At 38.0% G+C, this 12,606-nt stretch overlaps 1 protein-coding gene across 1 annotated transcript in view; it reads left to right on the top strand.

The window, feature by feature from the left end:
• The window catches only part of RANBP17 (RAN binding protein 17), a 428,276-nt gene that overhangs the window by 382,395 nt on the left and 33,275 nt on the right, over positions 1-12,606 (top strand). The window contains exon 25 of the mRNA XM_023218928.3: positions 11,108-11,274. Within this exon, the coding sequence (XP_023074696.1) occupies positions 11,108-11,274 (167 nt within the window). The remainder of the gene's footprint in view (positions 1-11,107; positions 11,275-12,606) is intronic.

The following is a 12,606-nucleotide window of genomic DNA, read 5'->3' as shown; positions in this document are numbered from 1 at the left end:
TAAAACTGTTGACTATGGAAAACAAACAACAAAAAGGAATATTTTAGTCTGCTGCTGTTATAACATTTATTATCTGTATCTTTTGGCTCAGGAAATGACTTCACCTATTTGTGCCATAAGCAGACCTTTAACAGGGTCACTTAGGTAATTGGGCTGCTTAAACAGATGTGCTGGGAGACAATATTTAGTATTTGTGGCCGGGCGTGGTGGCTCACGCCTGTAATCCCAGCACTTTGGGAGGCCGAGACGGGCGGATCACGAGGTCAAGAGATCGAGACCATCTGGGCTAACACGGTGAAACCCTGTCTCTACTGAAAATACAAAAAATTAGCTGGGCGTGGTGGCGGGCGCCTGTAGTTCCAGCTACTCGGGAGGCTGAGGCAGGAGAATGGCGTGAACCCAGGAGGTGGAGCTTGCAGTGAGCCAAGATTGCGCCACTGCACTACAGCCTGGGCAACAGAATGAGACTCCATCTCAAAAAAAAAAAAAAAGAAATTAGTGTTTGTACTAAATATCAAAAGTATTTTGACAAGTTTCTCTTTAAGATAGTTTATAAAGCCTTATCCTGGCTAGAGAGGTTTTTTACAAGTTATATAAAGCCTGCCTGATCTACCAACATGCCACAGAGAATCACAATCAACCATGTGGGGAAAGTCAGGGCAGTAGAAGTGGAGGTACGCTTTTTATTTTAAGGGCTTAAACCAAATTGTCTTGAAATTAAAGCTGTATTTCTGCAGCTTTTAGTACAGAGAAAAAGAAGAAGGTGAAGCTGTGTCAGTTTTAACATTAGCTATATCACAACATGTTTAAGAAAGATAGATGAAGTCATTTGCATAAAGGTACGGCATTGAAATACTATGTTGGTTTGTTTTTACATTTTTGCATTAAAAAAACATGCAGTAAAAGCCAAGTTAAATTTCATATTAAAGCAAGTTCTAGTATATGTATTGAGTTCCTGGTAGTCACATACTTTGTTCACATCACACCATACTTCATAGTATGATTTGTCAAGGGAGGGACTGTGGGGTGACAGTTTTACATTTACTTTTTCTTCGTAATGCAGCTGGATCTAAGTAAAATGTTTTGAAGTTTATCAAAAACTCAATATACTTGTAAAACATATAGGATCAGGGTTGGGGGAAAAAATACAGGTATAGTAAGTAAGAAAAGTGACCCATGAAGAAGGCATTGTGTGGCTGTATGTTGGTTGTGATTAAAATGAGGGACTGGTTTAAGTTGTAAATGGTGGCTGATTGCTATGTAACTATGTACATGATTGTTGGGATGGCTGTCCCATATTTTGTATATTGGAATAAAAAATTCTATAAATTATTTTAACTAAAAGTAAATATTCTAAATTAAATCCCACTTCTTAAGTCACATGGCTTCTGTCTTGGAAATTTTACCTTTAAAAGATTATTTAAGACAGGAACCAGGAGGCTTGGGAATAGGGAAAGAAGGAAATGTTGTATTATATGGGTCTTGTGGCCTCTAACCATCAGTATAGGGTTTTTTTCTTTCCTTGATGGCAGTAGAAAGACCTCATTTTCATAACATAACTAGTCTTGATACTTTCCTTAAAAACACTTTTTATTAAAGATTCTATCATGAGGTGGGAGCTGAGAGGCTAAAGCACTCATGTCCTGGCTCTTCAGTAAATTTAACTGTGTGACTTGGGCAAGTCACTTAACCTCTCTGTGCTTCAGTCTCCCTGTCTTTTAAAATGGGAGTAATACCTACCTCATAGGGTTGTTGTGGGGATTCATTAGAGATAATGTCTGTAAAGCATTTAATTTAAGGTTCTTGAAGAAGGCTCTATGTAGATACAAAATAATATCTATTAAAGTTGGTTTACTTGTGAAAAAAAGAAGGAAGTTTATAGCAATAAATGCTAATATACAAAAAAGTGGAAAGATTACAAATTAACAATCTCTCAGTGCCCCTCAGGGAGCTAGAAAAGCAAGGAAAAACCAAACCCAAAATTACTAATAGAAAAGAAATAGTAAAGATCAGAGCAGAACTAAATGAAATAGAGACTAAGAAATAAAAAATACAAAGGATCAACACAACAAAAAGTTGGTTCTTCTTCAAAAAGGTAAACAAAATAGGTAAACCACTGGCTAGACTAACCAAGAAAAGACCCAAATTAAATCAGAAATGAAAAAGGAGACGTTACAACTGATACCACAGAAATGTGAAAGATCATCAGAGACTGTTATGAACAACGATATGCTCACCAACTAGAAAGCCTAGAAAAAATTGGATAAGTTCCTGGAAACATACAAGGTTCTGAGATTGAACTAGGAAGAAATAGAAGACCCGAACAGACCAATAACAACTAGTGAGATCAAATCAGTAATTTAAAAAAAAAAAAAATCCTAGCAAAAAAAAAAAAAAACTCAAGACCAGATGGATTCAAATCCAGATGTACAAACATACAAAACCAAATATACAAAGAAGAACTAATACCAGTCCTCCTGAAACTGTTTCAAAAAATTGAGGAGGAGGGAACTCTCCCTAACCCATTCTATGAGGACGCTATCACCGTGATACCAATATCAGACAAGGACGCAACAAAAAAAGAAAACTACAGGCCAGTATGAACATAGGTGCAGAAATCCTCAACAAAATGCTAGCTAATCAAAGCCAACAGCATATCCAAAAGATCATACACAATGATCAAGTGGGATTTATCCCAGGAATGGAACGTTAATTCAACGTACACAAATCATTAAATGTGATACATCACATCAACAAAATTAAGGACAAAAACCCTTATCATCATCTGAATAGATGCAGAAAAACCATTTGATAAAATTCAGCATCCTTCATGATAAAAACCCTCAACAAACTAGGCATAGAAGGGACATACTTCAAACCAATAAAGGCCACGTATGACAAACCCACAGCCAAAATCATACTGAATGGGGAAAAGTTGAAAACATTCCCTTCAAGAACTGAAACAAGACAAGGATTCCCATTTTCACCACTCTTATTCAACATAGTACTAAAAGTCCTAGCCAGAGCAGTGAGGCAAGAGAAGAAATAAAAGGCATCCGGATTGGAAAAGTGAAAGTCAAATTGTCCTTTGCTGATGATAGATCTTATATCCAGAAAAACCTAAAGATTTCAGGAAACTTAGATTTGATAAATGAATGCACAAAAGTTACAGGATAGAAAATCATTGTACAAAAATCAATAGTATTTCTATATACCAATAATGATCTATCCGAGAATGAAATCAAGTAGGCAGTGCCATTTACAATAGCTATAAAATACCTGGGAAGCCAGGCACAGTGGCTCACGCCTGTAATCCCAACACTTTGGGAAGCTGAGGTGGGCAGATCACCTGAGGTCAGGAGTTCGAGACCAGCCTGACCAACATGGAGAAACCCCATCTCTACTAAAAATACAAAATTAGCCAGGCATGGTGGCGCATGCCTGTAATCCCAGCTACTCAGGAGGCTGAGGCAGGAGAATCACTTGAACCCAGGAAACGGAGGTTGCATTGAGCCGAGATCACTCCATTGCACTCCAGCCTTGGCAACAAGAGCAAAACTCCATCTCAAAAATAAAAAAAAAAACAAAAAATAAATACACACACACACACACACACACACACACCTAGGAATGCATTTAACCGAGAAGGTGAAAGATCTCTACAAGGAAAACTACAAAACACTGATGAAAGAAGTTGAAGATGACACAAATAAATGGAAAAACATCCTATGCTCATGAGTCGGAAGAATTAATATTGTTAAAATGACCATATTGCCCAAAGCAGTGTATAGATTCAATACAATCCCTATCAAAATACCATCCTTCTTCACAGAATTTTTTTAAAAATCATACAATTCATATGGAACCATGAAAGAGCCTGAAGAGCCAAAGTAACCTTGACCAACCAGAACTAAGCTTGTAGGCATTGCATTACCTGACTTCAAAATATATTACAAGGCTATAGTAACCAAAGCAACATGATATTGGTATGAAAATAGACACAGACCAATGGAACAGAATAGAGAGCCCAGAGATCAAGTCACATACTTACAGCCAACTGATCTTCAACAAAGCTGACAAGAATACACAATGGAGAAAGGACAGTCTCTCCAATAAAATGGTGCTGGAAAAATTGGATAGCCGTATGCAGAAGAATGAAACTGGACCTCTGTCTCACCATATATAAAAATCAACTCAAAATGGATTAAAGACTTAAAGCCTAAAACTGTTAAAAAATGCTGGAAGAAAACCTAGGGAAAACTCTTCTGAACATTGATCTAGGCAAAAAATTTATGACAAAGACCTCAAAAATACAGCAACAAAAACAAAAATTAGACAAATGGGACTTCTTTAAACTAAAAACTTCTGAATCACAAAATAAATAACCAACAAAGTAAACAGACAATCTGTTGAATGGGAGAGAATATTTATAAACTATTCATCTAACAGGGAACCAATATCTAGAATATATAAGGAACTCAATTCAATAGGAAAAAACAAATAATTCCCTTTAAAACTGGGCAAATGACATGAATAGACATTTCTCAAAAGAAGATACACAAACAGCCAAGATGTATGTGAAAAAATGTTCAACATCACTAATCATCAGAGAAATGCAAATCAAAACCACAGTGAGATACCATCTTACCCCTATGAGAATGGATATTATTAAAAAGGCAAAAAAGAACAGATGTTGTCAGGGATGCAGAGAAAAGGAAACTCGTACACTGTTGGTGGGAATGTAAACTAATACAGCCACTATGGAAAGCAGTATGGAGATTTCTCAAAAAACTAAAAATAGAATTACTATTCAATCCAACAGTCCTACTACTGGGAGTATACCCAAAGGAAAATAAGTCAGTGTATCACAGGGATGCCTCACTCATATGTTTATTACATCAGTATTCGCAGTAGCAAAGACATAGAATCAACCTAAGTATCTATCAATAGATGAATGGATAAAGAAAATGTGTATATATACACAATGGAATAATGTTCAGCCATTAAAAAAAGAATGAAATAATGTCTTTTGTAGCAACATGAATGGAACTGGAGGTCTTTATCTTAACTGAAATAAACCAGGCAAAGAAAGACAGATACCACACATTCTCATTCGTATGTGGGAGCTCAAAACTTTAATCACATGGAGGTAGAGAATGGAAAGATAGATAACAAGGGTCAGACATGGTGGCTCACGCCTGTAATCCCAGCACTTCGGGAGGCTGAGGTTGGTGGATCACTTGAGGTCCGGAGTTTGAGACCAGCCTGGCCAACATGGTGAAACCCATCTCTACTAAAAGTACAAAAATTAACTGGGTGTGATGGCAGATGCCTGTAATCCCAGCTACTCAGGAGGCTGCGGCAGAATGGCTTGAACCTGGGAGGTGGAGTTTGCGATGAACCGAGATTGCGCCACTGCACTCCAGCCTGGGCAACAGAGCGAGACTCTGACTCAAATAAATAAATAAATACAAAAATTAGGTAGGGCACAGTGGCTCACACCTGTAATCCCAGCACTTTAGGAGACCCAGGTGGGCAGATCACTTGAGGTCAGGAGACCAGCCTGGCCAACATAGTGAAACCCTGTCTCTACTAAAAATACAAAAATTAGTCAGGCATGGTGGCAGGCACTTGTAATCCCAGCTACTTAGGGAGGCTGAGGCAGGAGAATCACTTGAACTGGGGAGCCAGGGGTTGCAGTAAGCCAAGATCATGCCACTGCACTCCAACCTGGGTGACACAGTGAGACTCCATCTCAAAAAAAAAAAAAAATTATCTGGGCATGGTGGCACACACACCTGTGGTGGCAGCTACTCGGGAGGCTGAAGTAAGAATAGCTTGAACCCAGGAGGCAGAGACTGCAGTGAGCCAAGATCACTGCACTTCACCCTGGGCAACAGAGCAAGACTGTCTCAAAAAAAAAGAAAGAAACAGATAACAGAGACGAAAGGGTGAGTGAGGGGCAAGGGAGAGGATGAAGAGAAGTAGGTTTAAAGGTACAAACATGGTAAGATGGAAGGAATAAATTCAATGTTTGATAGCAGAGTAGGGTGACTATAGTTAACAAAAATGTAGTCAGGTGACAGACAGCCTAAGTACCATATATTGATCAGAAAGCATTATATACTTATAACAAAACTTCACATGTACCCTATAAATTTGTGACAAATTTAAAAAACAAAGTGAGGTGTTGGATAGAGAGTGTCTAAATGTAGCTATTTTAGAACTGATGGAGGAAGACCTTTAAGATTAGTCGTAGCAGGGATGGGTGCATTTCAGGCAGAAGTAAAGGGTAGGCTAAAAGCCTAAACAAGGAAAGGTAAGGGCAAGCAAAAAGTTGAACCAACTAGGAATGACTAGATCATTTCCCATGAAGTTCATTATTAATAAAACTTATATAAAGAATAAAAGAGGATATGTTGTTATTTTGAACACATTATTGAATTGGATGTCATGTGGTATGAATGTAATATGGGAGTGACACATTTAGGAAATATTTAGAACTTCGAGATTTTACACATTAGTTTCACCCCCCACCCAAAAAAAAAAAAAGGACAAAACACCTAAAGAGAGAAGAAAGCTTTGGTGTTTAGGGATTGAAGTAGCCAGGAAAACAAATGGGAAGGGGAAAACTTCTATGTGTTGGGTGCTGTGTTACAGTTTTTGCACACTTAATGCCAAACCTTACAAAGCAGGTAATATTAAGCACATTTTACAGAGGCACAGCTGAAGCTCAAGAAGTCAAACATCTAGGAAATAATAGATTCAAACCTAGACTCACCTATTTCCAAAACCACTGCCCCACCCAAATAGGCCTTTTGTCTCTGAAATTGCCCTTCAGACTATATTTTTCTAAGACCTTCATTCTCCTTTGTGTTGTAGTGACAAGTTTTGAGCTAAAGGCAGATTTCAGCTCAGCCTCATTCTTCCTGACTCTCAAGTTAAGCAATTCTTTCCTATACAGTTAACTTTTCAGCACAGCTTTCAATGATGGGTCTTAGTGAGCAGTAGGCTGTTAATGATGCATGTGCTTCCTGTGGAGACTGGTTCCAGGAGAAGAGGAGCACTTAATTGTTTTCAGTGCCAAACAACAAGTTGCTAGAGAGGACAAAATGCCTATTAGGCTTAAAAATTATTTCCAAAATTACAGATGTAATCCCTTTTAAAATATTTTGAACACCAAGAACTAGGACAAAATATGAAAATTCATTACTTCTGACTATGTTTTTAGTCTGGAAAGTATCATTATTTGAATCTCACATAGTATCTTGAGCTGCAAATAAAGAAAACCAATAGTTATACATAGTCTTCACCACCATTCATTCTGTTTTTGACCAAATGCCCTGTGATTCTTATGATTCCACACTTTAAAATCTACCCTGAAATAACATTTATCTTTTTCAAAGTCCTCAACCATAAATCAACCATAATGGAAGCTCTTCTTGCTTTTATTGCAAGGATATATGCTGCAATCTTCATGTCTAAAGTGTTTACCTGGCTTTTTCACAGCTGACTCAGTAGATTGGAACCTTTTAATGTAACCTGCATGGCATGTGGTCACCAAATCTATGTGAAGTCTTTATAATTTTTATATGATTGATAGCATATTGCTCTTCACTGGTGAGGGGAACCATATCTGCTTCCTGCTTATCTTTGTAGATGTAGAGTTACTTAATCCATGTACTTTCATGGTTGGTACTTGAAATGTAGAAATATGAAGGAAAAGAGAAAAGTAACCAGGCTCAACAAGTCTGGGTTTGACTTATAGTATGCTACATCCCAGAGTTGTAAAACCAAAGCTGCCTTTTCTGCAAAGTAACCCAGTTAATATGGAGAGATGAAGAATAAATTAACTAGTTAATTAATCAGTTATTTGATTAATCAAATGCCATGTCTTTAGGAGGGAAACTCTATTTTTGGCTTTTATTATTTTTAATTGACACATGATAATTTCATATATTTATGGAGTACCATATGATATTTGATATAGGTATACACTGTGTAATGACCATTTAGGGTATCCATCACTGCAAACATTTATCATTTCTTTGTGTTGGGAACATTCAAAATCTACTGTTTTAGCTACTTGAAAATATATAACCAGTTGTTCATTATAGTCACCTTATTAGTGCTACAGAACACTACAACTTAATCCTCTTATCTGGCTATACTTTTGTATCCATTAACCAACCTTTGGAAAAGCTCCTTTCTTAAAAGCTTTGTAATCCCACAGTTTTCCAGAACTATAGTCCACGGCTGTCTTTTAGACCTCCATTCAACTCCTCGTCCCTCATGATCCTGTATTAGCTACCATTTTCCTCTGTGTTAAATGCATATGACTGTACTTCAAAACTTGCCCCAAAACTTCCCTCTTTCTATTTTTCATGACATTTCTCTCTAAAATGATAAATGTGAGCTTTTAAACTGTAGTGTTTTATCAATGCTGGGTATTATTACTAAACACAACTCAAGACCTTCTTCTAAGAAAACTTTCTGAGGTTACCTTTAGCTACGCATTCTTTAATTAATTCTGCTGATATTTCACCTGTAATCTATGTCAGACATACATATGTCTCAGAACCTCAGAGATGAATAAGATGAATGAGAAACTACTCCCTTAGGAAGTTTATAATCTGCTTCCCAACCCTACTCTCTTAGTCTACTTCTCCTCTTCTGAGTCTACCTGTTCACCATTTTAATTGTTGCTCTTGTTAACTGTTTTTCTTACTAATCATAAACTCCCAGGGATCATGTGCAAATGTTGTCGTTAGCCAAAAAATGTGGGTGATGTCATGCTGATTCAAAACCGTGGACTTCTTGATAAGCAACTTAATCTCTAAGCTTCAGTTTTCTCATTTAAAATGCAAATTATTCTTACTATACAAAGTAGTTGTTACAAGTAAATGAGTTAATAATTTTAGTGTACAAAGGAGATAATAAATGGTTGCTCTGTCATGTCACTTACTTGTCAATAACACTTCCATTTACCTTTCATATTAAATATAAATGTTACACTCCTCTATTGGATGCCCTCAAGTAAGATCCTCCACCTGCTCTGTCAGCCTTCTCTTACATATCCTCTACACATTCTCTCTCTGAAATCAAAAGTTCTACTTCTTGAATATACCCTTCTCTTTTTACCATGAGGCAAACCAGTAGTTACTGCCATGTTTTGAGTGCCCATTGTGATTTAAGAAGGCGTTCTAGCCTGGGCATGGTAGCACATGTCTATAATCCCAGCAGTTTGGGAGGCTGAGGCTAGCAGATCGCTTGAGCCCAGGAATTCAAGGCCAGCCTGAGCAACATGCAAAACCCTACTTCTACAAAAAATACAAAAAGTAGCCAGGCATGGTGGTGCACACCTACAGTCCCAGCTACTTGGGAGGCTGAGGTGGGAGGATCAGTTGAGCTCAGGAGGTCAAGGCTGCAGTGAGCCAAGATCACACCACTGCACTCTAGCCTTGGTGACAGAGTGAGAACCTATCTCAACAACAACAAAAAGGTGTTTGGTGCTTACATATATTTTTGCTTATTACCTAGTTTTAATGTAGTGGTTAAGAATACAGATCCAGAAAAAACAAATGTCATATGTTCCCATTGATAAGTGGGAGCTAAGCTATGAGGACGCAAAGGCATGAGAATGATACAGTGGACTTTGGGGACTCAGGTAGAAGGAAGGTAAGTGGGGTGAAGGATAAAAGACTACACAATGGGTAGAGTGTACACTGCTTGGGTGATGGGTGCACCAGAATCTCAGAAACTACCACCAAGGAACTTATTCATGTAACCAAAAACCACCTATTCCCCAAAAATTATTGAAACAAAAAAATAAAAAATACAATAAAATTTTCAAAAAGAGTACAGATCCAGAGTCCAACTTCTTGTTTATTTTCATACCTTGGCTGTGCAGTCTTCTAGCTGTGTGACAATGGACAAGTCACTTAAGCTCCCTAAAATTCAGTGTCCTCATCTGTAAATGGAGATAATAACAGTAACTATGATGGTGCTGTGTGAGAATTAAAAATAATAACTTATGTAAAGCAGTTAACACAGTAACTCATAGTAAGCTCTTAATAAATGTCAGCTGTTTTTATTACTAATGAACTTCTTGTCATTTTCTTCTCATTCAACTCTGCAAGGTCTTTTATAAATGGTGAAAAAAAGTGAAGTAGCTCTTTCCAATCAGCAACACAGCAAGTAATTGGCAAAGATGGGACTTGAAACCAGAACTGTCTGGTTCCAAAATCCCTATCTTTCCTACCACATTGTTGCCTTGTGCTAATCCTTCTACCTGAAAAGTATCCTTCCTTATGTCTAATTGGAATAATCTTTTGAAACCCATATCAGGTGCTGCTTCCTTCACCAAACTCTCCATGATCCCCATCTAAATGTGATCCCTCCCTCAAATCCTCAATTTGTCATTTTTACACAGCATTATGCTACAGTGACTTGCACACTAAACCATGAGTTCTTTGACACCAGAATGAGGTTAGAGCACTGTTTCCCGTAAAACAGAGCACTTTGCACTAAGTAGATACCTACTAAACAGTTGCTTGAACTGAAAAGAGGTTGTTAAGGTCACAGATGAGAAAATCTGCCTAATCAATCCAGGAATCTCTAGGCCAGACCCTATAATAGACACTGGGTTCAAAGAGTTATATAAGACAAATTCCTGGCCGGGTACGGTGGCTCACGCCTGTAATCCCGGCACTTTGGGAGGCCGAGGTGGGTGAATCACCTGAGGTCAGGAGTTCAAGATCAGTCTGGCCAACATGGAGAAACCCCATCTCTACTAGAAATATAAAAATTAGCCGGGTGTGGTGGTGTGCACCTATAATCTCAGCTACTCAGGAGGCTGAAGCAGGAGAATCGCTTAAACCCAGGAGGCGGAGGTTGCAGTGAGCCGAGACCACGCCATTGCACTCTAGCCTGGGTGACAATAATGAAACTCTCTCTCAAAAAAACAAATTCCTGCCCTCAAAGAACTTGCAATTTGATAAAAGCACTTTGAAATCAGAAAGTAATTATTTTTAATGGAGCCGTTATATAATCAAATGGAGCAAAAACTTAAGTAATGCAAATGAATTCTTACTTACTTTTTGTACAGATACAGTTGTCTCCTCCAGCTGCTGTACCAGTTTAGACTACATCGTCACTTACCTCTTCAAGCACATAGCAAAAGAGGGCAAGAAGCCACTTCGATGCAGAGAGGCTACCCAGGCTGGTCAGAGACTATTACATTTTATGCAGCAAAACCCAGATGTCCTGCAGCAGGTAACTGGTGGTTGATCACCTAGCTTATGAAACAAATGTTCCCAGAAGCCATACCTGGCCCTAAATTTATCTTAGAGCAGCCGGTCTTGCCAAGACTTTTTACACTGGTTAAAATATATATATATATATGTGTGTGTGTGTGTGTGTGTATATGTGTGTGTATACATATATGTGTATATATATAATATAAATACATACATATATAAATACATATATATGTATGTGTCTGTGTATATATATATATATAGTCTGGGAGTATTTTCCCTGAAAGTGGGGAAAAAACACAGGCCTTAGGATTATCTACCCTCAAGAAATACCTGGGTTGTTCATCTCACCTCAGTGGAGCAGGAATTCAAAAAGAGGATAGTTTTTCCAGAGGCCTGAGAAAAATTAGACAAAACTGGAACTGGAAACAGTCAGCCCCTGATTTCTCTCCTGGTGTCTCTGATAATGTCATCTTAAGTTTGCCTTATGAATACTCCAGTATATAGGGAAACTGCAATTTGCTGGACTCCTGGTGTATGCCAGGCAGCTTGCTAGGAATTTCATTCATCATATCGTAGTTGTTATTTTTCCCATTTTAAAATGAGAAATCTTGGTTCAGATAGGTTAGGTAATATGTTCAATAACATCTAACTAATAAGTAATAAAGCCACAATTTGTTTATTTTCTAATGTATTTTCTAACTAGCTAATAGGTTAGATCCAAGTTTAATATCATTTTAAAAAACTCACTTGTGCAAATAACAGTAACGGCATGCATAAGAAATGAATATTGCAAGGTGCAGTACCTGTAGTACCAGCTGCTCCAGAGGCAGAGGCAGGAGGATTGCTTGAGCCCAGAAGTTCAAGACCAGCCTGGGCAACATAGCAAGACCCCATCTCTAAATAAGAAGATTTAGGCTGGGCACGGTAGTCATGCCTGTAATCCCAGAACTTTGGGAGGCCAAGGCAGGCAGATCACGAGTTCAGGAGTTCAAGACCAGCCTGACTGATATGGTGAAACCCTGTCTCTACTAAAAATACAAAAATTAGCCAGGCATGGTGGCATGCACCTGTAGTCCCAACTAGTCGGGAGGCTGAGGCAGAAGAATCACTTGAACCCAGGAGGCAGAGGTTGCAGTGAGCCGAGATCATGCCACTGCACTCCAGCCTGGCGAGAGAGCGAGACTCCATCTCAAAAAAAAAGAAAGAAAATTTAAAAAAAAATTTTTAAATGTACATGCCAAAAATATTTCAAAAAGAACAATACTATTTTTTATGGCTATGCCATCACTATATTTTCTTTTCTTTCTTTCTTTCTTTCTTTCTTTCTTTCTTTCTTTCTTTCTTT

Source organism: Piliocolobus tephrosceles, chromosome 4 (genome assembly GCF_002776525.5).
Source record: "Piliocolobus tephrosceles isolate RC106 chromosome 4, ASM277652v3, whole genome shotgun sequence".
Lineage (NCBI taxonomy): Eukaryota > Metazoa > Chordata > Mammalia > Primates > Cercopithecidae > Piliocolobus > Piliocolobus tephrosceles.
Note: the sequence above shows the minus strand (reverse complement) of the source record. Positions and strands in the feature narration are given on the sequence as shown.